This window comes from Nilaparvata lugens, chromosome 2 (genome assembly GCF_014356525.2).
Source record: "Nilaparvata lugens isolate BPH chromosome 2, ASM1435652v1, whole genome shotgun sequence".
Taxonomy (NCBI): Eukaryota; Metazoa; Arthropoda; class Insecta; order Hemiptera; family Delphacidae; genus Nilaparvata; species Nilaparvata lugens.
In genome coordinates this window covers 61,809,772-61,837,674 of record NC_052505.1, presented here as the reverse complement: position 1 = coordinate 61,837,674, position 27,903 = coordinate 61,809,772, and the positions used below count along the sequence as shown (strand labels likewise).

The window sequence follows — 27,903 nt, the reverse complement described above, 5'->3', positions numbered from 1 at the left end:
CTGCACATTTTTTATGAATTGAGCGGAATATTGTATTACGTCGAATTATCAATCGGATTGTGTCTAGATGTGCTGACTTGTTTGTAAATCTATGCATATAATTAGATGCAGAAAATCCTTATAAGATGTTCAACTTGACACCTTTCACTGATGAACCTTTGAAACAATCGTAAATTCATCATTTATATCTGTATTTTATTTATAATTATTCCATGTTATATGTGAGTTGTTTGGAGAAAATGAGTGTAATATTTTAAAAGAGGATAAACATAACCTCAAATAATTAAATTCTGACCAGATTGACATATTAATCTGATATGTGGGTCCAGAGACAGTTGATCCCCTTCATAGACTATTTACGTTTTATATAAATAATCTAATTACTTGTTCATCCCTGTTTCTTCCTATTTTAGTAAAAATATAGACGAATTACAAGTACAAAATAACAAATAAATAATACCACAGTATAAAATCCCACCTGTCATTAATGCTAGGGTTTCTTGTTGTTGCAATTTTATTCATAACACATATTCTGCTGAATAGAAAAAAATTGCATGCATTTCTGTTTTTGACTCTTGCCTCTGATATTTTAATGTGTAAGAGCACTTATAAGCTTAATACTGTCTTATGATAACTACTGTAGGCTACTTGTTCAAAATTCTGTAATTAAGGCTGTTTCAAAATCCAACTTTACCAAGTTTATAAATGAACTTGAATTCTATAAATTAAATTGAATGAATATCATAAATTCCATTATCAATTTCACATAATTCCAATAAAATTTTGTTAGCTGAAATCATAAAATAGTTGAATTCTGTAAGCCTACAGGGTATGAAATTTTATTACAGTATATATTTTTCTTTAAGCTTTTACTTCTTAATTCTCACATAGTTTCTCAGTTTCATAAGATTCTAATAAAATTGTAATCAAATTCTACAGGTTTTGGAAGCTGAGTCTGCAGGTACTAGCTCGCTATTATGTATGGAGTGGCCATTTCATTAATAAGGTAAAATTCGTTCCAAATGTAGTGATTATGCTAAATTTTGATAAGTTATTTTTTCTGAATTCTAACAACGTATCATTTTCCATCACAATAGCATGTTTTATATGTGGGATAATGTCAGTTTTCTGCTTCTACCATAATCAATTTCCACTTTTTTTCTCAGTTTTTTGTTTGTTTGGAAACTGCCAAACCAAACTCAAATTATAAATACTAAACTTTTGCCTTGCGCTCATAACTACGATTCGCATGATGGCGACCGCAACGCAACTATTGAAACCACTTAGGAAATGGTTATCAAGCTTACGTTTTGTCTGGTGAGTCATGTCGGTGGACATGTAACCTTTAAACCACCCTCATCCCTTTAGCACAAAGGGTAGTAATAGAGACTTTTGATATGTTCACCTTTCAACTATTCTCAACTAAGCTGCAAAGTCAAACATTGTCTTCAGAACATTCCTTCCAAATTCCGTTGTCAATATTGGTCTATTGCTGTAAAACTGAAGATTTCACAGTCAACATTAAAGCTGCTGCCATAGTTTTAGGGAAAGGCGTAAAATAGTGAAATTAGAGAATTTAATACTCTACACGCTAATAATCAGCATGGAATTTTTCCAACAATTTTTTAAAACTTATAAGAGTGAAAAATTGGAGGAAAACGTGTTTTTTCCAAAATGTCTTACCTTCAAGACCGTATATCTCGGAAACTATACAATATATAAAAAACGTGTGAGATAAATATTGTAGGAAATCATGTTAGCTTTAATTTTGTATAAATAGTCATGTCCGTAAGACGCATAGTTTTCGAGATATATGCGAGAAACTAAAAATAATGTACCTTTGAACCACCCCCCCCCCCCACCTCCGTAGCACAGTGGGTAGGAGTAGAGACTTTTGGTATGTTTACCTCCTTACTACACTCAACAGAATTCTGGGTAGAAAATTGATTAATTTTAGTTTATAGTGAATTAAGTTTTTCTCATTTGTATCTCTTACAGAAACTCCCGAATCCTTCTGATGAGGATATCGATAACCTGGTAAGACTTTACGCCGACTTGGAGACGTTGTGTAGAAAGTTGCCTGAATTCCTTTCAACAGTCAACAGCCTGTTCTCTAATCATTTCACCTTATCTAACAAGATGAAGGAAAATTTGAAAAGTAAGTGAAAAACTAATTTTTTACAAACTTATTGAAGAAGGCGTAGGAAGGTTAATCAAGAACAGTTAATCAAGCTCCTTAATGAAAATCAACTTCTCTAACATATTCAAATAAATGCACATAAAATAAATAATTTGCAAAATAGAATAATGCAGAAGATACAAATATCTTATATCGATGGACTTGTATTTTAACCCAGCTACAATCTATTCCTCTCATATTTCTATTTAATGGTTGTAACTATGTCGACCTACTAGATGTTTGACCATGGGATGTTTGGTGGGGCCCTACCGGCCCTAATTTTGTGTTGGGTGTTTCTCTGGAATTTGATCATTCTACAAAAGGGTGTAAAACCAGACCCACTGGTGGGTCAGTAAAACCAGTGTCACTGCCTAGTTGAGCTCGATCGATGAGCTTTCTCTTACGTTATACTACATACTGTATAACTTTGTGTATGATAAAATACACTAGAAATTGTGAACCTACTTATCTGTACCATAGATAATTATCTATGTAAATGAAAATTCAATAATATATTAAATGTTATAATATTAGGTATGTGAAGTCTTACAAACAGACCGACATGTCCTTGCAGTTCCAATTATTTTGTGAAGTAGCTTAAGCATGGACATAATCTACTTAAATCTGTATTTTTTGTGTAACAATGAATTCAATTTAATTTAATGGGGCCCTAACCATGGTAGAAAAATCAGAGGAAGAGAAATTGCAGTCTTCAGATGTCAGCCCTCAGAAACTGAGACGGAAAGTAAGCGATATACTCTGCCCAAGATTCTTGAAAGCAAAGAGATCCCATGGACACCAGTCATTGGTCAATTGAATAAAAACTAGAATTTAGTGACTAGCAACTAGTCATTGGCTCCAGCTATACAAATAAGATTATACAGCTGACTCGAATCCTAGCATTTGCTTTAAAATTACTTATAAAGCTAGGTTTTCGTTTGTGCGTAAATGCCGTCGTCGATCACGACAGAGTGAGGATCTCAGATAGGGTGGATTTCAATTTGTCCAAATAGCCTAAAAGATTATCTTCAATTATCTTTTAATGAGGAATGTTGAGTTTATACATTTTTATACTTTCAAATGACAATATGTTGATATTATTAGAAATGTTTTGATTCTTGAATAATAAACACAAATTAATAATGAAAAGTTATTTGAACAGCTGTTCTAGCGCACTTGAAATTTTGACACTATGAATGTCAACAATGCTTGTCGTCGTCGACTGCGGAAGTTTACGCACAAACGAAAATGCACCTTAATTGAACTACAGTAACTATATTACTATAAATATAGTAACTATATTGAGTAATATAGTTACTGTACTTATAACCACGGTATTTAGATGAAACTATCTTCTTCTATATACCGTGCTTATAACTGGCAATTGCTAGATTTTATTCAATTATTGACCTAATGAGTTCAATTAATTTTTTATTGAATAATTCAATCAATTATTGACCTGAACTTCAGGGGTGACACCGGGCGGTGTGAGGGATATCTCATCTCATACCTTCAATTTGGTGCGATTTTACGCAATTTCCACTTGAAACTAACATTCCATTCAAGTTTTTGTGTTCAGTAGGCCTCTTTATATTTCGTTTATATATAATTTTCCCTTGAAAATTTCATAGGCCTATGGCTTCTTGATTAAATAACAAATAATAGAATGGAATTTCATTATTCATTCTATTATTTTTAAAAATTATAATTTTGTAATAGCCCTGAAAAGACCTACTTTTCATTTGATAGAAATAGATGCTATAAGTTCGACTCCAAAGAAATTATCCAAAAAACTTTAACATCAAGTTTTAACTTCATTCACAATTTTTTCTACTTCTTTCATTCTTTTACTTTACTGCTCACACTTAAATTTGGGGAGTGGTATACAATTATTTTTCCAGATTAATATTATATTAATATTATATTTACAGATAATTATTTGGGGAATTCAATGAATGGACAGGGGGATGTGCCCCTCCTGTCCAAGTTGGAAACTCGTTGGAAACTCTCTAGACTAGTAGTTCTGTGAACAGTAGACCTCGCGCTGTAATAAACCACAGTCTCCTCTAATACTGTCCATCAGAGTAAATTCTCTCCTGTCCTGTCGTGTCGGCGAGATATCGGTGTCTAAACGACTAATGGCTGTTTGGGTTATTGTATCTACAATGCTAATTGACCGAGCGAAGTGATGTCTAAGATTCAAGTCGACTGTTTTGCATTTCTCTTTATCTTCAAATGTTTATATTCTTGAATGTTTTATATGTTGCGCATTTACAGAGAAACGCAGCAATAGATTTTCATAAAATTTGACAGGTATGTTCCTTTTTGAATTTCGCGTCGACGTATACATAAGGTTTTTTTAAACTTTGCATTTTAAGGATAATACAAAAGGAAAAGGAGATTCCTTCGAACACCAATATTACCGTAAAAATCAGACTATAGAATTATTCATCATAAATCAGCTGTCTTATGGACTATAATACTACCCGTTCAAAAACATCGAACATCTTGAAAATGTATCTTTCCATCAACGTTAGTAGACAGTTGTCTACTAACTTTGTCTTTCCATAAGCTGAGGCCATGATTCTAGTTTGGAGTTATTGATAGAGAACATTTTTTTCACATTTTTCTTTTTTAATCTTATGATTAAATTTGCAACAAATATTATTGAAAAGAAATTGATTTCTAAAATCATGAAAAGTGAGAAATGAAGTTTGTAGGAAATCAGCGTTATGGTAGTTTATTTTGCTTAATTTAAACACACCGATTTTTCGCCAACACGACAACACAGAATGTTCTCTGATGGGTTGATTGGATTGGCGTATCGATGGCAGCCAGAACTAATAACAGCGCTCTCACTCACATTCCGGGACGACACGTCACGGTACGATAGGACAGAAAGCTCTATGTGTATTTAGGATTTTTTCTAGACATTTTAAATTGATAAATAATTTATTAATTTTTGAGAAAACATAACAACAGGTCAATGTAACTTACTAAGCGCGAGGTCTACTGTTCACAGAACTACTAGTAATTTGATGTTAACAGCTATGCTACTATCATCAAAAGCTCACCGATTTTTTCGTCGGGAGAAGATACTATGCTACTTCAAGTTATCAATTGCATGCAATTAATATTCCACACAACAGCTGTTTTTTCACTAAGTTACTTTGAGATATTGAATTCATAATCCACTCGACAGCTGATGTTTGATGAATAATTCTATAGTCTGATTTTTACTCTAATATTGGCGTAGCAAGGAGGCTCCTTTTCCTTTTATATTATCCTTGAAATGCAAAATTTTCAAAAACCTTGTATATACGTCGACGGGCAATTTAAAAAGGAACATACATGTCAAATTTCATGAAAATCTATTACCGCGTTTCGCCGTAAATGCCGAACATAAAAACATAAATATAAACATTTAAATATAAAGAGAAATGCAAAACCGTCTACTTGAATCTTAGACCTTACTTCGCTCGGTCAAAAAGGCTGCTTGAGCTTTGTTTAAGGACTGCTAAAGGCAGTCACACTTCTCAACCATATGCATGAAACTAAATAAACTGTAATCAACTAGATCAATATATTTATCTATATTGAATTCATTCATTATAAAATATGGTCAAAAGTTACAAAATTGTTAAAAAGTTCCATTTCGGGGGGGGGGGGATACATTCTCATATCCCTCCCCTGGATACGCCACTAAACCCCGCCTTGGATTCGGAAAATATCACTGCAATTACTATTGTACAGGGCAGTTCAAATTCAAATTATGTAATCAGTTGCATGATTTAATAGTCTCTGAAATTTTTGCTGCAATTACAATTACTTGAGAGTAGTTGCATGCTTTGCCGCCAGGTAGTGTGGACGAGTGCTCCACTCAGCTGTCGGCTCAGCTGACATCGGCAGGCGACAGAGTGACGCAGCAGCTGAGCTGCGCATGCGCACACGGCCTGCGCCAGGTGAGCGAAGTGCCGCGCCTGTTCCGGCGCACCAACAGACAGGCGCCCAGCCAGCCGCTGCCCTACGTTGCCCAGGTGCTGGCACCTGCCGCCAGGTTCCATCGGGCGCACAGCGGCTCACTGCGCCAACCGCAGCTCGGCCTCTGGCTCAGGGCTGTTGTCAATGACCTCACCAAGCAGTCAGTATTCCCATTACATTTTATTGCCTTTCAAAATATTTTATACAGATTTATATTGGCAATTCCAACAAATGTGTAACAATCTTTCATTACAGTCAACCGCACGAAAATAGTCCGATGGAAATTGTAACATACGAGTGCAACCATAGATAAAATATAGCATAGAACTATTATATGCTATATTTTCTCTATGGTACAACTTTGCCAAGTAAGATAATATGATCAACGTTGTCCACAGCTGATTATTAATGAGAATTAATGAAGAAATAATTTCGTAGTACCCTTTTTCCAAAACATTTTATAATTATAAACACTCATATAAAACACTAACTAGTTTTGGCTTTCAAGCCATTTTCAAGTTTTTTTTTAAATTGAATTCTTATCTCCATATCTTCTTCTTCTTCTTCTGAGCCTATGTCACATTTCTCTTGGGGTCGGCCCTCCTAATCCTTTTCCGTTCATAATTCACACACACTACACTCAAACAATTTACAAGAAATTTCTGATCGAAAATTACATGACAGACAAACACAATTTTGTTCTTGCAAAAGAACGGGCCGACGAGACAAGACAGACGACTCACAAAAAAATCGACAAGGACAAAGCAGCAGGACGGTCTGCGCCGGCGCAAACACAAGCCTGCTATTGGCAGAACTGCAGTCTGGCATTCTGGCGCTACAATTCGAGTTCTCTGGCCAGAACATACCCCCGCCTCTGAAAAACTATTTTTCAGCCAAGTTACAAAACTGCAAAAACCAAGGAAAGGAAAAATCCAGACATGCCAAAAAAAAACAAAACACCAACACCAAAAAAAAACAACACAAAAGAAAAAAATGCAACAATCACAACAACTATTGAGTTGGGAGTGGATATAATTTTGTTACTGGTCTTTTATAAATTACCAGTTTTTAGGCGAACACTCGCCACTCGAACCTCGCCGTCACTTCCCGGAAACACTTGTTCAATGACACCCAGTGGCCACTGCAATGGAGGTGTGTTTGGTTGGTCAACTACCACAACCGTTCCCACACCGATAGAAGTGGGTGATTTCAACCATTTTTTACGACTTTGAAGTTCGTGCAGGTACTCTCTTCTCCATCGGTTCCAGAACGATTGAATAAGTTGACTGACCAATTCATACCTGGTGAGACGATTCACAGGGACACTGTCCACGTCCCGCATGGGAAACGATTTCAACGGTGTTAGGGTCAAAAAGTCCGCTGGTGTTAAAGCCAGCGGTTCACGCGGATCCTCACTCAGTACACACAGCGGGCGGGAATTCAGGACACCTTCAATCTGCACCAATACAGTGTTCAGTTCCTCATAGGTGAGAAGTTGATTGCCAATTACTCGGAACAGATGCAACTTTACAGATTTGACATTTGCCTCCCACAGACCTCCAAAATGCGGCGAACCAGGGGGAATGAATTTCCAATCAATTTTGTGTTCGGCGAGTTGACTAGTCAATGTGGTTTGAAACTCGGACGAGTTCAAAAGTTGAGATATTTTTCGCAACTGTTCCTTGGCACCTACAAAATTAGTACTACAATCGGAATACATCACACAACAGGGTCCACGACGTGACAAAAAACGACGAAACGCAGCTAAAAACATGGGCATTGATAGATCCGATACCAACTCAATATGTACCGCCTTTGTTGCCATACACACAAACAGACAAATCACAACACAAGGATTACGTCTCGTCATAGTAATACGCAGAGGACCAGCGTAATCCACACCACAATTTTCAAATGGTTTGCATTTTGACACTCGACAAGCAGGCAGGTCACCCATTTTCGGAATAATTGCATTATTACTAGGTCGAATACGGAAACAACGATTACACTTGAAGACACAAATACGAATAATAGAGCGAGCAGACAGTATCCAGAATTTCTGTCTGATCAAGGACAACAATAGCGAAGGTCCAGCATGACAATTCTTCTTGTGATGATAATCAATTAACATCGATACGAAAGCGTCGGATTTTGGTAAGATCATCTGATGACAAGTCTCAAATCCAAGTCCAGCATGAGATAAACGACCGCCGACGCGAATCACACCTCTATCAATGAATGGAGACAGGCGACGTAGGCGCATAGAACAATCTTCTCAGTTCACAAGCTCAACTGGTGATAAAGCTCTAGACAACCAGTCAGCGGGATTTTCAATTCCGGCAACATGCATCCACCCCTGTATACAAGAATCCTGTATTTTTGCGACGCGATTACCAACAAAAGTTTGCCATTTCGCGGATGGAGCATTAATCCAACACAAGGTGACTGTAGAATCAGAGAGTGCGACAATACGAGACACATGACAACGTTCACTAATAATAGTGACTACTGAATTCATGAGTTCTGCCAACAAGAGTGCCGCACACAACTCCAAACGAGGTATTGAAACAACTTTAGATGGTGCTACCTTGGACTTTGAACACAATAATACAACTCTTGGCTCCTCTCTCTCCTTCTGCGACTTCACATAGATAACTGCACCATAACCAGACAATGATGCGTCACAAAAACCAATCAAACTGATGTGAGAATCCTGAAACAAACCAACGTGACGTGGAACAGCAAATTTCAACAATAGAGGCAACTCTTTTTGACAATTCTCCCAAAGAGTGCATATAGACTCAGGCGGCTTCTCGTCCCAATCCACTCCTAATTTCCACAGTTTCTGGACAAGACACTTTAGAAATAATGTAAACGGTGACAAGAGACCAAGTGGATTATAGATACGAGCCATCACTGACAGAATAGAACGCTTAGTAGCGACGACCTCACCACTCTTGACTGAAAACTGAAACAGATCAGTACTAGGTTACCAATTCAATCCCAAGATAGCCAAGGAGTTGTCTGCTTCGAAATCCTTGTACGAAAACGATTTCTCTTCCTCCGAGAATTTCTCCAACATTGATGGTGAATTTGAAGTCCACCTTGTGAGCGAGAAACCTCCTCCCTCAAACAGCTGCTTGGACTGACGATACAGCTCCGCGGCCTCTGACTCTGGGGCGACAGATGTGACTAAGTCGTCCATGAACATGTCTCTTGGTATTCTCGCCTTGGCTGCTGGAAAACGATTTCCATCCTCCTCTACAAGCTGGTGGACGGTGCGAAGCGCCAAATATGGAGAGCTTGAAACACCAAAAACAACACAATTGAGCTGATAAATTTCGATTGGATCCTCCGGCGAAAATCTCCACAATACACGCTGATAACGATGGCAGGAATCCTCCACTAATATCTGTCGATACATTTGTTTAATGTCGGCAGTTAGTGCGATTGGGAACAAACGAAAATTAACTAACAAAACAAAAATGTCAGTCTGCAATTTGGGACCAGCATGAAGAACCTGGTTCAATGACAAACCAGATGATGTTCTGGAACCAGCATCAAATACAATTCGGATGGGCGTGGTAGTGCTGCTTGCTTTCACGTGATGCGGTATGTAGTAACCACCTCGGTCTGTCTGATCTGCTACAAACGACATGTGACCCTGACGTAGGTAATCGATCAATATTTCATGATATGAAATACGAGTATTGCTGTCAAGCTCTAGTCGTCTCTCCAAAGTCAGCAGTCTGCGTTCGGCGACAGCATACGAATCTCCCAAGCTGCTGGGCGGCTCCGCAAATGACAAGGCAACAACAAAACGACCAGAATTCACACGATGTACAGACTTCCGAAAATTTACCTCACACTCCAACTCTTCCGGTTTCAGTTGACAGCTTGGTGCAGGGCACGATTCCAACTCCCAAAAACGTTCCACAAAACTATCCAACGATGGACTACTAACGAATGGACTACAGATGGCTGTAAAACAATTCGACACATTCGTTGTTGAAGTGAGAATCGGCGCTCTCCCCATCAGAATATGACCAAAGACACTATTAACAGTCATCAATTCGTGCGATTCACCTGTACTAGGACTCCCACGTAGCAAGTGAGGAACTAACTCCGCACCAATGATGCCATCTATTCTACTAGGAAGGTAGAATTTGTCGTCAGCCAGTGTGAGATTTTCAAGATGATGAAGTTTGGATCTGTCGATTTCACAAGAAGGCAACTTGTCGATGATTTTATCTACCACTGTGGCATCCATCGAAAACTTGACGGTAGGATCCAACTTTGACTGAATCGACACACAAGTACGACCTCGAACTTCACTAGTACCACCACCGAATCCACGAACAACGGTTTTCATGGGCTGGAATGGTAGTCTCAAACGCCGACACAATTTGGCTGTAACAAAATGACACTGACTCCCGGTGTCAACCAAGAAACGAACATCACAAAGCTGATCATTACAATCTCGAACATGTGCAGTGACGTTCGACAACACAACGGTCGAATTTTCTACATCGTTGGATGTAGAACAACAACTAATAGGTGATGTGCCACCTGCCTTGGAGTTCGACGAGGACGCAACACCTTCATTGGAACTTGATCTGGAAAAGTGCAATAAAGAATAATGAGATTCTCGACATTGAGCACACTGAGTTTTACTACGACAATTTCTACTCAAACGATCCACATCAAGACAACGAAAACAACAAAACTTTCCTTTAATCAAACAATAACGATCCCAAGGAGTCATTTTCAAGAAACTTGCACAATCTACTAACCGATGACCCGGTTTTGAGCACTTCAGACAATTGGGATTTTTACTAGATGCATCGTTAGATGAATCATTAGATTGAACCAGAAACACCTTTGATTTATTATCCTTTTTGTGCTTCATATTAAACGATTCAGTCTGTTTCTCATCAGAAGGAAGAGTCTTAATTTGCTTTTCAATGAATTTGACATAATCGGTATAAGTTGGCATAGCCTTGTCACGGACTGCTGATTCAAAATTTCTACGAGAACTTGGATCCAGCAATCTCAAGCCATGATAGAGGAATATCGAGTCTGACAAATCAGTGAGTTGCAATCTCTTCAATGCATTGATTGAACTGCAAAACCCATCCAAAATCGCAATACAACCTGCCTTTGATTCTGATTTTATTGGACGAAATTCAAAAATTTGTTTGAAATAGGCATCGACTTGCGCCCGTGGATCGTTATAGCGGGTCAATAATGCCTGCCAAATTATTTGATAATTGTTAGCCAATGGTGGCAAATGACAACAAATATTTGCTGCTTGTCCAGTAAGTCTACTTACAAGATATTGGACCTTCTGCTGATCGTTCAAATTCTTGTTGTCATGTACCAATGCCTTAAATAGTTCATAAAACACTGACCATTGAGTCTGGTTCCCATCAAATTTCGGAAGGTCGATTTTAGGCAGTACCGACTCGGACACGACCGGCTGTGAACTAGCTGCTGTAGCTGCCGAAGATTGAGCAATAGCGACAGTCGCCTCTTTCTGTTTGAGAGTGTTAGCCGCTACTTCAATATACTGAAACAGATCTAGGTGTGAGTCGTTGAATGCTACAACATGATCTTTATTCAACTCATTAACCAATAATTCTGTCTTTTCATAATCCGAAATGGTCTGAGACACCCGAGGATACAATATTGAAAATTGCTCAGCAACTTTTGGATCAGAGACATTTTTAGACAGGTCATAAATTCTTTGCAATCTGGCATACAATTGTTCCAGTTTAGCGCGATGCACCCTGATTTGTTTCTGTAATTTTTCCTCCATCTTGAACTCATACACAAAACAATTCAGCCCCGACAATACAAACAACAGACAATAAAACAAGAATGAGTTCAAAACTAGATGAAAGGAAGAATCACGAGTTAGTAAGTTATCAAAGTTAAACTTTGATTATCAATTCACAAGATACGTTATTGCTGAAAAGAAAACTATATGATTAGATAATGTTCTTCCAACAACTCACAAACAAACGATAACTTGTTGAATTGAACAAACAAAATCATGCTGGTGATTAACCTTCACTAACATGTATAAAAAAATGGACAATACAAATTCCAACAAACAAACAAATTCCTGAAAAAAGCTCAATGAGCCTAGTTTTAGGAAATTATAATTTTAACTGAAATAAATTTAATTTCAGACAAATACAAATTGACAAGAAACCTTGCTCTTAGATCAAGGCTACAACAAACTTAAGTTGAGCATGGATCAGACCATTCTCAACATTCCAACATTGGACAAATACAAAACTGCTCAAATCCAATGTGTGTGAATTAATAAACAAATTACAAATTTAAATTTATCCCGGCTCGGCAGGATCATAAAATGTTCTGAACAAAGCTCAGGCTAGAGCTACCAGAGGACTCTAATTTACTATTTAAATAATCAAATACAAACAAGGGGCAAAATTTAATCTTCAATTTGAGCCAGGTTATTTGTACTGTTAAACTCTGCATTAATGAACAATAAAAAAGAGCAAAAACTAACCAAATTTATTCCAATCTTGACTACTTGCCCTTCGAAGCCTTTATTAGGTGTTTTGTTCAGGTTCAGGGTGGGACGAAATCTGGGAAGAGACAGGTTCTTGCTTCCGGGCTGCCTTTTCGCGTTCAACTTGCAGGCCATGCACTGTGTTTTTAACAAAGCTCAAACTGGATTCTTTATAAATTCAAATCCTATTCAAATTAATTCAATTCAATACTATTTATGCTGTTATATTCATAATTCACACACACTACACAAACAATTTACAAGAAATTTCCGATCGAAAATTACATGACAGACAAACACAATTTTGTTCTTGCAAAAGAACGGGCCGACGAGACAAGAAAGACGACTCACAAAAAAATCAACAAGGCCAAAGCAGCAGGACGGTCTGCGCCGGTGCAAACACAAGCCTGCTATTGGCAGAACTGCAGTCTGGCATTCTGGTGCTACAATTCGAGTTCTCTGGCCAGAACAATATTTGTAACATTTTATTGTGTTTTATTTGTTTCGTAATTCTTTGTAATTTTGTTTTGTCTTGTTTTGTGTGTTTTCAATAAATTGAATATTGAAATTTAAAAAAAAAAATGAAAAATATAATTATTATATGATATATAGTAATATCGGAGTATAGAGGAATTCCTTTTCCTTTCATATTATCTTAAAAATGCAAAATTACAAAAAACCTTGTGTATACATCGACGCGCAGTTGAAAAAGGAATATTCCTGCCAAATCTCATCGAATTCTATCAACGCGTTTGGCCGTAATCGCATTACATACAGACAGAAAAAAGCAAATCGAGTTGAAACATAGACGTTCGGTCAATCAAAGTGGTTCCTGACTAAACAGGAGATGATGTCCAAAGGAGATGACAGGTTGACAAAGTGAAATCTTGTCGACATTGAAGTACTTTGACGAGGTGGCTGGTTGACTCCTGTGGCCAAAATGCGAGGTGACAGTTTGACAGGACTTCCCGTGTAGCGTGTAACCAGAGACAGCCGAGTATTCAGTCTCTCTATAGTGTAACGTTGTAGCGTCTCAACAATTGTGGTAATCTTCTATTTGATCAATCTTTTAGTGTTCAATTTATTTTTGTGTAGATACTACAGTTGCGTTTGCTCTGTGCTGACTTCGGTGCAGAAAACAGAGGAAAGCCTGCGGCGGCTGAAGAAGATAAGGGAGCGCAGCAGTAGTGGCACTGCCGCAGCCGCAGACGACCGAAACGCCGGTCGTGACGACCACAAAATACGCATGCAACTGCATCTCGACGTCAACAGCTTTTGCCAGCAGGTCAGTCGTCCTATCAATAAAACACAAACTTTGATTTATTTTGTCAAGTATTTGTTATAGTTACACTGTTTATTCACAAATTTGTATTACGAAATATTCAATTGTTGTGCTCAAGACTATTTTATTACTTCATTTACTTTATCATAAATGTTTATTGAGTCATATTTTTATGTTAATCTGGAAGTGTTATAAACAATGTCTACTGTTCATGAAGTTGAACTTACTGTAACTCTGAGAACTAAGTCTATTTTGATTCTATCATGATTTATTTCCAAAAAATATTTCCCAATAGATGGAATTTCAATTTACACATACCTGATTCCAGAGGTTATGTGGCAGAAATCGCCTAAATTCATTAACATTAATTTTTTTAGTCAAATTCTTCATTATTTTTAATGAAAATATAATTCTGAAGTGTTAAAACTTGAAGTGGAGTCTTTTAAATCTCGAAATTATTATGTTACCACAATATTATTAGCTTTTTCCAGTTCATCATAGACTTAACAAAACATTTATCTTTTATACGATTTTTTGTAATACTATTATTCGGTTTTTCATGTATTTCAGATACTCTTCTCCATTATGATTTCAATTATTAGCATCATTCCAATGAAATGAATAATTATAATAGCAATGGTAAATTATTCTAGCACTTAGACCTATGCCCACTAGTCACTGGTCAAATGTCTGTCTGAACATTTCTCTGCGGCATCATTCTCTGGTATAACCATTGTAAAGCGCTTCCTGGGGGAGTCACTCTCACCTCCAAGGATAGGTCGATACACGTATAAAGAATCAGATTTGGAACATAAATATTCCCACGTTACTGGCCAAATCATGTAGTGCTGTATTTAAATGCCTCACGTTGTGTCGGCAAATCATGTAAAGCTTTTCCTGGGGGAGTCACTCTCACCTCCAAGGATAGGTCGATACACGTAGAATGAATCTTGCACTGAGTCACCAGTGTCGAGGTTATAAATTTTATAACTGCGTGCGTGGACGCTAAGTGTACACCAGACTGATTGATTCACTACAAGATTCAATACAATTGTCGGAATCGCGGGAGGCCTAAACACTCGCTCACCCTTGATTCTTCTTATGACAGATTGAATGGTGATGAAATTTTTATAAGTAGTGTAGCGGTCGCTAAACACTGAATACTGAAGTCTTAAAACTATTACCTGTGATGAAACAACATATAAAATCATACAGGTCGAGCAAAAATCCCGATGTATATAATTTACGGGACTGCGTCTCTAATAAGTTCTGAAGGATTAAAATATGGTACTTGGACCAGATATCATTCAGAATATATTTCGAGAACAGAGTCTTGTCGGGTTTTAAGCTCTATTGTAGGAAATTATACGATCTCCGGCTGCATCTGCTGTACAGTTGATGTATTCGCTCCTAAGTCGAGGTTGGTAACAGATAAAAGCTGATATATGAGCAGGTAAGGACAGAGAATAAATATCTCGATCTGACCCCACTCACTACATCCACTTAGACCTGTTCCAAGATCCAGCTTAATTCAATTATATCAATGATCTTATTCGATCGGTTCTTGATGATGTAGAACGTGTCAGACACAATAATTGACAGGCTTAAGAAATAATCGAACTCAGAAGACGAATTAACAAAATTGAAATATATTATAATAAAATATATGATCACACAGTGCAGATTCAGAATTTGATTTACAGATTGAAAGTGGTTTAACATTAACAAAAATGGTTAGCAATTTTCTTGTGCTTGCATGACACCATGCATGATTCAACAGAATTTTACAATTGATAAAATCTAACAGTTTGTGAAAAGTGGTGAAAATAAATTGCAAAATGTTTTTTAAATTTGCTCGGGGTCGTGGTTCTGGCAGCGGAGGATAGTTAATCAACTACAAGTTCTTATAAATTCTATATTGAATAAATTCTAGGCTCTTAATAACTAATAAGCGCTTGTCGGCGTGGCCAATAATTTAACGAAGAAAAAATTTATATTTTCTGCACTGTAATATTTTTCGAAGCGTAGATTGGGGCACCTTTTAATTTTATAACTCACATGAAACTCCTTGGCGGTCGTGGTTTTCTTCTTTAGATCAAAATCGTTGATCGGCAGCGGGTCCAGGCTTCGGTCTCAGCACGTGTGGAATTTTAATTTAATATTTCCTTCACCAAATTAATTAGGGGATAATTTAACTTTAAACTCTTGATTTATCGATTGATGAAAATAGATTTACGAATAACAAATAGAATAGCCTAGAATATTGGCTCACAAATAAAACATATAAAATCAAACAAAAATTTTACAAATAGGTCTTGGTAACTTTCACGAGGTCTTAACGATGAGGAATTCAAAAGGGAAGTCATCTTTTTTCTAAGCTTCTTGGCTAGAACTTTCTTTCTGAGAATCTCTGTGTAATTAATTTGCATGAAAATTTGCCATTGGTAGAACGATTGTGACGTAGACATGACGTCAGTGGCAAGCAGTAAAATATAATTCCTTCAATCACAATAATACTTTGATTTGTATAATTCTTTAAACTACTTAATTCTCTAGATAGAGTTCCTCTATACAATGTACATGTGCTAGCGTATATGATAAGGCAGGTTTGTTGTCTGATAACAGATTAACACATCATGTTGTTTTCAAACGATCACCTTTTTGGTGCTATTTCTATGCACTATGATTGGCTTAGACTTGCCAAAGAGATTCAATCACCATGTGGTTCAGTTGAAACAATAATTAATAATTTAAATATTCTTATACAATTTTTTATTATGTTTGAGACTGTTATAATTAATTTCTGCTGCTCTTATCAGTAATATAATGTTCATGCTATGACTTAGTCACAATAATACTTGATATTACAATACAATTTCTTAAATAATAAATAATTTCAACAATAATACATATATTTTTATTTTTTTATTCGAAATTCTTGGTTCTTTATTGATAGTTTTTACTTTTTAGAAATAATATTATAGCTTGCATGAATTCTGGCATGACATTTTACAATATGTTGAATCAGTCAGCTGTGTTTGAGCTGCTTCAAAAACATCTGGTTAATAGTAAACAAAGTGTAACCTCAAAATTCAATGAGCAATTCATAAATGGTTCGTGCTCAATTTGCAGAATAATTATAATTTTATTAAATAATTCTTTAGAAAATATGCAGTACAGAACGGTACTCTTATCTAATATACAGTTACTGATAAGGAAGCTTTATCGCTCGGTCGCTAACCATTCGTTTAGCAGATTCTTTCATTTTAAAAGGGTAATCACAATTTTCTGGCTAGTTTTTCTCCTTCTCATGAGGTTTATTTAAAACGATCCATCACATCATCTACCATCCATTTTCCCAAAAAGAGGTGATAAAATCTCATTATTTATGATCAATTCTCAGTCATTATAAGGTCAGAAACAGTGTGTAAATGAATTTTTAGATCAACACTACAATTGAGGGCTTATGCCCTATAAAGGGTTAATTAGGCAGGACTGTGACAAAAATAAGAAGTTATCCAACTTCCATAATCTTTAATAATTATTATAAAGAATGGAATTGGCTTATACGTGTACGGGATAGGAAATACACGAATGACGCATCATCTCAACTACCAATTGAATTAATTAACTTGGAAATTTTGCATAGAGATACTTAATTTACCGAGTATGGTTATAGGTATATTTCAATTCTTTTTAATGAATAAATTTGAATTTAGTAATTGAAACTAATTTAATAATAATAATAATAAAAGCTTTATTGGCATTCATAATTGAACAAAAGCCTCTCTTGTATGAGGTAAAATGATAGGTTGGCAATTTATCAAGCTATTTACAAATTTACAGGATTTTAAATCTTTTTCACAATAGTTCTTGGAATTATAACTTAGACACTATTTTGTTCCACAACTGTCGATTTCTTGCAGTGGTTGCCCATGCGTGTCCTACCCTTTGACATAGCTCGTCCCTCCATCGGGTTGGTGGCCGTCCTCTGCTCCTGGTCCTGTCCCTCGGCACCCACTCAGTGCAAGTCCTGGTCCACCGGTTTTCGTCCATTCTCGCGACGTGGCCCGCCCACTTCCACTTCAATATGTGCGCCTCTCGTTGTAGGTATTTGACGCGCACAAGACTCAATATATCAGTGTTTCTTGAACGTTCACTCAGCCTTATGCGAAGAATGCTACGCAGTATTTTCGTTTGTGTGGTCTCCAACCTCCTGTCCAAGTACTCTGTGAGCGCCCATGTTTGCGAGCCATACAATATCGTCGGATAGACACACATGGATAGCGCTTTTCCTTTCAAATTATTTGAGTAATTGCCCTTGAAGATGCGTTTCAGTGCCCAATATTTCTTCCACCCTTTATCAATTCTGTGCTTGATTTCTTTCACAGATCTGTTGACAAACGATATAACCTGGCCCAGATATTCGTAGTCTTCCACGTAATCAAGAATTCCACAGTCGATTTCTACCCTTATTTTTTCGGAATTTGTCATTAATCTGGTCTTCTGAGCATTCAAGTGGAGGCCAATCGTTTTGCTAGCCTTCAGCAGTTCCTTCATCATCTCTTCATCTCTTCTTGAAACTAATTTATTCAATTTATATGTGATTCTATGTTTACGCACCTATAAAAACCCAACCAAACTACAATGATTGGTAGGCAGCACGCGCGTTTCTTGAATAAAAGGATGCGGGGTCTCGACCAACCAAACTCTTTTTTTTTGGCTGAAAATGTTTAAATCCGATGAAGATTTTCCACGTAATTTTGTCGAAATAATGAATAATTATTTCATTTTTTCCGGACAATGGACTAAACCCATTCCTTGACCCCTTCTATGACCGCTACAATACATAAAAAAAATCTTGGGAAAAATCATGCTGCTCAATTGATGATTAAATTATTATTTTTGAGCTCAACTAACTCTTTTTCTCTTTTCTACTTTTTCTTCCTTTTTTATTATATATATATTTTTTTTTTCATACTATATCCCTTCACTAACTTACCTGAATCCAACCCAAATATCGTTCTCTTCTAATGTTATTAGTTATACTTTATACTCAATCGTTGTGTATATTTGATAAAGTGCGATTTTATATTTCTTTTGTTTTTCACTTTTTATTCTACTGTTATGCTATCATATACATTAAGTCTCGTACTGGAATAATTTGTCTGTGAGCCTTCGTATGTTTGTATCGAATAAATAAATAAAGATTGCATTTCACAACACAAAATTTTTCCCAGTGCAAAGCACGGGTTACCTGTTAGTCCATCATAAACCTGTAGAACACTGTGCCAACATAGCTTTAGTTTTGTATTGCCTCTTTTATCTATTCGTAGCTATCTGTTGATATTCACTTAGTTGATATTCATTTGACCTATTCTCAGTGAAATATGAGTTTGATGTTTCATTACCATTTTTAAGAAGCAATATTAATTTAATGACGTAATCGTTTATATTTTGTCAAAGGTTCAATGATATTTTTGGCCAACCAACTAACTTACTTTACTCTACAAAATAAAGTTTTTATAACTTTGACTAATCTTTTCGTGCATGCACTGTAAGAGATTTTCAAGTCACCCTAAGGGCCGTTTGCACAGTGACAGTTTAAACTAAATTTTCTTTTAAACTGGATTAAATTCATATCAATTCTCGTTTGTTCTAATGTGTTTCATTTTGAGTTTAAGCCACCAGCTGATTAAATCGAGTTTAAGCTTTGACTGTGCAAACGGCCCAATATCTAATATTGTAAACTGTAATATCTAATACAGGTTTTTCAATGAAATTAATTCTAATATTCCTTTTATATCGAAATAAATGTTATCCAATATCATTGTTTGGTTGGTTGCAGGTTGAATCACTTGACATTAAGCGACATGAAATCGACCAGCTGCAAAGCCTTCTCAATCTAGTTCAGACAGTTCAAGCCAAACCAACTACTGATGTCAAATAGTAGTAAAAAGTCTATCTTTCAATAATTTTGTTAAATCTTAGTTGAGCTAAACAAATTTTTTCTCTCTGAGGATGAAACTCACATGAGCTCTAGCATAGGCTTGTGTGTAGATAATGATGATAAGAGATGAATGGACCTACAGCTTTAGGTGGGTTCCGAACTACCGGGAACGTGAGAAGCAATTTAAATACTCGTAAATGGTATTTAGAAGAGTTCGGCTTTTAGAGTGGTCACCCTTAGAACGGTCATATGTACATCAAATTGCCTCTGCTCTAGTGGTCTTTGTCCTGCAGAATTTGAAAACCTTGCAGATGTGACTAAGAAAAATTGTGGGACTTATACTTGCATTGATCTTATTCTACATTACTAGTTCTTTATGCAGATGTAAATTAATGAGAGATTGCATTGTCAGAATTTGATTTGGATTTTCGAATAGGTACCGTATACCGTATAATTCTTTATAGGTCACTAGAAGATTTTATATAATATGATTCGATTTCACAAAAATACTTAGAGAAAGGCTACACTGTCATTGTGATAAAGAATACATTTACATTGGAATTTGATGGGAAAACATTATTCAATGTTGATGTTGGTCTCAAAAACTAAGAATAGGAACATCTCAAAAGCAAAAGGGCATTAAAGTATTCTATTGCTGAAAAGTTTTTGGATGATCACGAACTTATATGATAACACTTTCAATTTTCATTTGAGATACCGACGAGCAGTTGCTGCTATTCTACTGTAAATAAGTTTCCTATTCATTCACTGCAGCGCTTCAACTCATAAACTTATCAAAGTCCATTAAAAGCGCTCTTTTTCTGTTGTTATTCTTCATTCACTGTTAATAAAATTATTGTTTTTTGGGTATCTTAATTCTTCAAGAGTATTGTAATTAAATTATTGTAGCTTGTTATAGTATATATTTGTGTTATTCATTGTCAACAAATACAATTTATTCTATTTTCAGGGTTTCTTCTATTATTTGTTTCATCCTTCTCTATGTTAATATATTGGCCCACTTCTCCAATTATTCGATTTCAGTAATTATGTTATTTGAGTCTTTTGGCGATTTAAGTAGATTGAATCAGAGTTTCTCCGATGGAGAAAATATTAGATTAGAAATAGAGTAAATATCTGAGTCTCCAATAAAACTCTACCAACTCTTTTCCGCGTTCTAAACTTGGCTGACTTCACACAATTCATAAAAACAAATTGTTGACCAAAAATGTATTGATAATTGAAGTCGCAAACGATATTTAAAAGGTAAATATAATCATAGTAATGTTTATATTGTAGGACAAGGTCATAATGAATTAATGAAACATTCTATTTTGATAAAAAAACGTATAATTAATAATGCAAATATTTTTTACAATTTCATCTTTCAATATGTATAAATAGTAATTAGATCGTAAACTTCCTTCAATATAATTTATTATATTCATCAGTTGAGTATAAAGATTTTCTTCAATAATATACGACTCAGGTGTAGGCCCACTTGATGCTGTCTATTTTATACATAGTGAGGTTTACAAGCGATACCATTATTCAGTGAAAAACTATTGAAAATGCATAACGATCTTTGTTATAATTCGAACTCTTCTAATATAAATTGAAAATAATCCAAGTTCAATATCATGAGTTACATTACATTATTAATCTACCTCATCTACTATAAATTTAAAATAATTCAATAATACACAGTTGTCAAGATTTACAGATACATACAGATAACAATCATGGTTTGAATCACAACTACATAAATAGATATAAAATTTTCACAATTTACTATTGACTATGAATGCTGTTAGAACACAGCATATTGCCGCATTTAATATTATAATAAAATTCTCTTGCATCCTATAAATAATTAAAATTTTGAACTGACGAATAGCTTTGTTTAGCAGATCATTAAAAATAAATCAACATACAAACTGGAGATGTAGGTTGGTTAAAACTATTCAATATCGTAGACTGGTATTTTTTATCTGCATATTATACAATAAAAATATAATATAACGCAGAAAATGTGATTTCTTATTAAATGTTATTCTTATCATGCATTTTTACTTGTGCTGATTCTCATTTCAAAAACAATTCTATGCTGCATCAGAGGAGTATATTATATAGGATATGACATATCACATTCACTAAATCATCAGAAATCATACAGAAAAACTGTTGACTGAACCTCTACGTGAATCATTGAAACGTTTGAAAAAGTGAACAAGTATTGAAAATGTTATTTTTAGGTCAAAAAATACCCAACAGTAGAATGTACAGAATGGTGCAAGGAAATGAGAAAATGTCGAAAGTAGCCTGACTCTTCACTTTTCAAATTGACATCAGAACGATATTCTCACATTCGGCGTTCTTAGCATGTTATTCAAACTAGGAAGACATTGTAGCAAATCTTGGGGAAGGCAGTAATTTTGTTTTAAATACTTTCCTTTAGTTCATGTATTGTAAGACTTGTTACGCGTTGTACGGTGCAGCTTGTCTTCAAGATACCGCACAGGAATACTTTCGTGACAAAATATGATAATGCTGCTAAAATATTCTCTGAAATTTCGAATAACTACCAACTCTGTGGTAGCTGTGAACTAACATATTAAACATCTCTTGTTCTCCTGCTCCACTCTGTACATTCGTTTCAAACATATAAATATAATTTTCTCGACATGTTTAAAATGTTTTAAACTTGTTCAAGACGAATGTTTGTTTCATCAGAATACCTCAAAAGATTTACTGATCTTATCACTAAAAAATGCGGTAGGTACCGGTTCCTACATTGTAAGAAAGAAGTTGTTTTTTGGAACAATACCAATCAATGTTCAGATTAATTGTTTATCAAGCTTTATACATGAGGTACCCTAGTCTAATGCTATTTTAATTGTTTCCCTGATAGGAGCAAGAATGAATTCTTCAAGCTGTTTAAAAACTAAACTAATGTTTTCATGATATGCATGTAACTCTACGTTTCAGTAACAACCTTAGCATTTCAATATTAATCTAAGATCGTTTCTAAATTGATGAATGGGTCACACCTACTCAAGAAAACTAAGTATGACTAAATCTTCAAGCTGAATATTATTTTTGAGATTTTAATCAATTTATAATAAGGTAGTAGTGTTTGTTTTCAATGATAAAATCACAATTCTCGTTTGGGCTTTTGAATAGTACGATAAATAAAAAATAATAATTTAAATAGAGTATAAAAACCGATGCTCCAAAGCTAGTATGCTTGTCTCAGTAGATGTACACAAATAACACATAAAGACAACAATAATGAAATAATAACTTACATTTATAAATAGTAGCTAATTTTAAACCTAGTAATCAACTAAATCCTATGACTTTTTACATGACTATCTAGAATCTATCTACGTAATCGAAATCAGATCAAAGGCAACATGAATTCCGGCTCCATGCTCCATGTAGGCTACAATAGTGAACAATATTGGAAATTCGAAATTTCTTCAAATCAATAACAATTTGAAACAAATTTTCGAGACAAAAATTATTTATCATACATGTTTGAAAGCGCACAACATTACTGGGAACGTTTATTTTCTGTGCAAACTATTATTATTCTAATTATTCAGTCAAAAAAGCAGTTTTCGTATAATTTAACAATATTCAGCTAACCAAGAAGTACCGTAAGGGACGTATCAACTAATATTTACAATTCATACCAAAAACAGTACACTAGAGTAAAAAAAATAAAATTACAATAGAATGAATATTCACAGCTATGAAATACTTTATTCTAAGTGCAATAGTTTTAAACGATTTAAAGTTGTTTTAAAGTAAATCTTTGGATGTTGATCGTGGAATTGTTATCCTGAAAGCCATCATCACCATCCTGGCTTTTAATAGAAAAATATTTGTTCTTGAAAATTTTATTCATGTAGAATCAGTAATTATCATTATCAACGCTAGTAGGGAAGAGTTACATTTACTGTACATTCATGTTGGAATCATTTTTCTGATTATATGAGAATATTGATCTATTGATATAATCATCATTTTATTAATACACGAGCAAATTATCCTCATAAATTGATAGAACAAATGACAATTCAATAGATTAGATAATGAGATTTCCAACGACTTTAAAAATGTTCTCTCTAGATCATTAGGCCTATTATAATCTGTAAGTGCGATTATAAATAATATAAAGATGATACTCGTTCTTCTACATTAGGTAAAACAAGCTCACAATGAATGCCAGGTAACATTCTCTAAATTTGTCTCACCAATATCCCTTGTCTCAATAACCACTTTCATTCAATTTTCTCCATTTTTTCACAATTTTGATGCAATACACAGGATGATAGCAGCAGGATAAGATGGCGGCAACCATCCAGAATACTCTGAATGCAAAAAATAATGCACAGAATAATAAAAATAAATACATGAACAGCTAAAGTTGTAGTTATTTAGCATTGTAACTATGTGTTCATGACGAATGCCTAGTGCTGGTGTTGTTGTTGTTACTGCTGTTATTGTTGTTGTTAGCCGTATGAGGAGTCTGCGCAAACACCACACCTCTGTATTCGATGCCATTTATGTCTATTGTGACCACTAGGGAGCTCTCTGATGTTCGACCGTCACCTGTAAACACAAAATATTTATTACAATTATCAATATTATGCATACGATTACGTTTTAAATCCGTAATAAGCAATAAGACAAACAAAATAAAATAAGATAAGTTCCCAACATAAATATTATTAAATGAAAAAAAATTCTACTCGTTGAGTTATGTTGTGTTCCACCACAAATTATTCATATGTGATACATTAATTTTCCTTACTGGTTATCAACTATTCTTCAATTTTACCTCTCATGACGAGCTACTACTGATTTTTACTACTACACGACAGCCTAATTTACTGTAATGAATAGTATATAACAATTGAAGAATTACGTGGTAAAGCACTTCAGATAATAAAAACTAAAATGGTATTCCACCACTACCTACACTGGTTCCAACGAGATAGTATAGAGGATAATAGCAGGGGTAGGTCTTCCTCCCCCAGGGGTTTGCAATTCTTAAAGAAAGGGGGGGTGCTTAAAATCAAATCTTGGGGACGAATCATAATCAAATCAATGAGTCTTGGAGGGGTGTTCAGCATATCATTATTTACGATTTGTTTTCTTTTACGTCGATATTGTATTTTATAAACAATGCCAACCTACTGTAGGATAACTTCCTAAGACGCAACTGTATTAAATAGAATAATAAATAAATCTTGGATGGACGTACCGAAAAAGGGTCTTTTTTGGGTTCCCATTTCATTTGAAACTTTTATTGGATGGATGGGGGAATAGGAGCTAAATTTAGGGGGAGAGTGCGTCCATGGGTTTGGGGGGTAAGGGGCACATCTGATAATACCATAGAGAAAAAACGTAGGAAAGCCTACTTCATCTATTCGTATTCGATGGTAATACCTAATACCTGCTACAGAAGATATTTAATAATATTCTGACTACAGAAGATAATACCATAGAGATTCCTATCTTTACATTACTATCCTATTTATTTGTTTCTGGTAATACGTTTTTAAACTCTGCTGCAACCAGACAAAAACAAGACTGAAAAGCCTCTAGTGTTGAAGATGAAAAGAACTTGTAAAAGCACTCCACCAAGAGAATGATAGTAGAGATATCTTGAAACTTTAGTATTGTTTTATTCTATAGTGATAGCTTTGAACTATCAATAACAAAAAGTAGGCTAATGCAAAGTGGTAAAAATGTGTTCTAAGTTGAAATTCGATTATTTTAAAAACGATGTTTCAATTAGAGTGTTGTTTTTTAAATTATTGAATGATCGTGAAGCTTGCTTGCAAATGCAACATAGTTCGGGGATGCAGGGGTGCTCATAGGAAGGGGGGTCTGGATGCAGACCTTGGAATTCTTGGGCGTGGGGGGAAGATTCAAAATCAAATCTTGGTGTTCTCAAATAAAGTAGGGAGGTGGACAAACCCCTGACAGTTCCAACCATTTTCTGTATGTATGTAGTGTGTCACGTTACCTTTGTTGGAGATCTTGATGTGCGGCAGCTTGGAGGGGGTATGCTTTGGCTCATACTTTGGCTCAGGACTGTCGCAGACGAATCGCTTGGCGGGTGGCGACGCCGAACTCGACTCGCGTTTCTCCAGATTGATGGGTTCCTTCTGTGGCTCGGGGGTGGCAGGGCTGGAGGAGTGAGAGGCGGCAGCTGGGGCCGGAGGCGGTGAAGAGGCGGTGCTGCCGCCCCCGTGGTACAGGTTCCACAGCGAGAGGCGGGACATCTCGCTGAACGACGGCTCGTGCGGTGAACCTGGCGGCGAATCTGCAATTAGAAGAGCAAACATTTTTTTTAAATTTGCAGCATATTGCTCAATCAATTTACCCTTGGTATTTTTTCATTTATATGTGGATACAATTACTGATCATATGGATATGATTGGGATAGAACATCAGGCTCGGCCCAAAACTATTCTACTCCCATATTTTGGAAAAAGTAATTTGTTTATTATTATGTTTATTGAATGATAGGGAACCTATGAAACAGAAGCGATAATATTCAAAATCTGCAATGGTAATGTACTTTGGAAAAAACAGTCTATTTCTGTATCTCATCCATTTGAATTTGGAACAGAAGAGGAAATGTTTATAATTTGCAATAATTATATTATAGTCCAGTCAATATAGACATAAAAAAGGGGGTGTGCTTGCAATTTATATTGTAGTTCTGATTTTTTAATATATTATTTGGGTACATAAGAGAAGTCCAGAACCAATTTCCTTGTGCTAGATACAGAGTGGCCCAAAAACCTCGTATTTTCGGCTCATTTTCCAGTTTTCAGCTATTTCTGCCAAACCTCGTAATCAGACAGAAAAATTTGCTCTCGCATTTTTCTAGAACATGAAATTCGGAATGAAATTAGATCATTCGGAACTCTCTTAAATTCGGAAATTTTCAAACAATTATAAATAACTTCTGACACAATGCTCAGATTTCATCGTGATTATAATGACCGACGACCGAATTTTACTTATAATGCATGATTTTGGACCGCCTTGACAAGCCGAGAAGAATGAAGTGTAGTACGATGAAATCTGAGCATTGTGTCAGAAGTTATAATTGTTTGAAAATTTGATCCTTGATGTGTCCTTAAGCGCGCCTCTCCACTAGGAAATACTGAAATGAATTGCATCTAACGGGTGATTCTCATAGAACTCAATCTTATGAACTTATGTCATTGTGCGAAATATCAATGTGAAGACTATGTAGTTGGTGATGATGGTTGAAGCTGAAAATTAGGTGTTTTTCACAATACAAGGAGCATAGACTTCCAGGTGTACCTGGAAGAAAATTCATATCCAGGTGTACCTGGAAGTCTATATGAGATAGAGCGCTCTACCTGATATCAGATTGTAGAGCACAAAAATACGCCCAGAGGGATTTTGAATTATACATCTAAATGGTAACAATCGGAAGATATTGTTGATCAAAAACTAAAATTCATGAAAAATGGATTTTTTGTTCAAATTTCACTCATTTTCGAAAGATCATAACTCAGTATTCATTGGAGATAGAGAGTTCCGAATGATCTCATTTCATTCCAAATTTCATGTTCTAGAAAAAAGGCGAGGGCAAATTTTTCTGTCCGATTACGAGATTTGGCAGAAATAGCTGAAAACTGGAAAATGAGCCGAAAATGCGAGGTTTTTGGGCCATCCTGTATCTAGCACATGGAAAGTTTGCATGAAGAAATTGGTTCTGGACTTCTCTTATGTACCCAAATGATATATTAAAAAATCAGAACTACAATATAAATTGCATGCACCAATGTATATAGTGACTGGACTATTATACTTTGGAATAAATTAGTTTTTTTCTTGAATTCTGGTGGAGAATCTGAATCTAAGAAACTGGATTAGAGAGTTAACTACAATTTGACTAACAAAAG

At 35.5% G+C, this 27,903-nt stretch overlaps 2 protein-coding genes across 2 annotated transcripts in view; one reads left to right on the top strand and one right to left on the bottom strand.

Annotated features, from left to right (window-relative positions):
- LOC111043740 (conserved oligomeric Golgi complex subunit 2) overlaps positions 1 to 20,559 on the top strand; it is a 68,620-nt gene extending 48,061 nt beyond the window's left edge. The window contains exons 9-13 of the mRNA XM_039422357.1: positions 940 to 1,006; positions 1,999 to 2,158; positions 6,038 to 6,320; positions 13,800 to 13,989; positions 19,835 to 20,559. Coding sequence (XP_039278291.1) covers positions 940 to 1,006; positions 1,999 to 2,158; positions 6,038 to 6,320; positions 13,800 to 13,989; positions 19,835 to 19,936 — 802 coding nt within the window. The 3' untranslated portion in view covers positions 19,937 to 20,559. The remainder of the gene's footprint in view (positions 1 to 939; positions 1,007 to 1,998; positions 2,159 to 6,037; positions 6,321 to 13,799; positions 13,990 to 19,834) is intronic.
- Positions 20,560 to 21,263: 704 nt separating this feature from the next.
- LOC111043739 (protein dead ringer) overlaps positions 21,264 to 27,903 on the bottom strand; it is a 162,447-nt gene continuing 155,807 nt past the window's right edge. Inside the window, exons 10-11 of the mRNA XM_039422353.1 lie at positions 25,980 to 26,279; positions 21,264 to 24,556 (exon numbers count right to left, since the gene is read on the bottom strand). Coding sequence (XP_039278287.1) covers positions 24,402 to 24,556; positions 25,980 to 26,279 — 455 coding nt within the window. The 3' untranslated portion in view covers positions 21,264 to 24,401. The remainder of the gene's footprint in view (positions 24,557 to 25,979; positions 26,280 to 27,903) is intronic.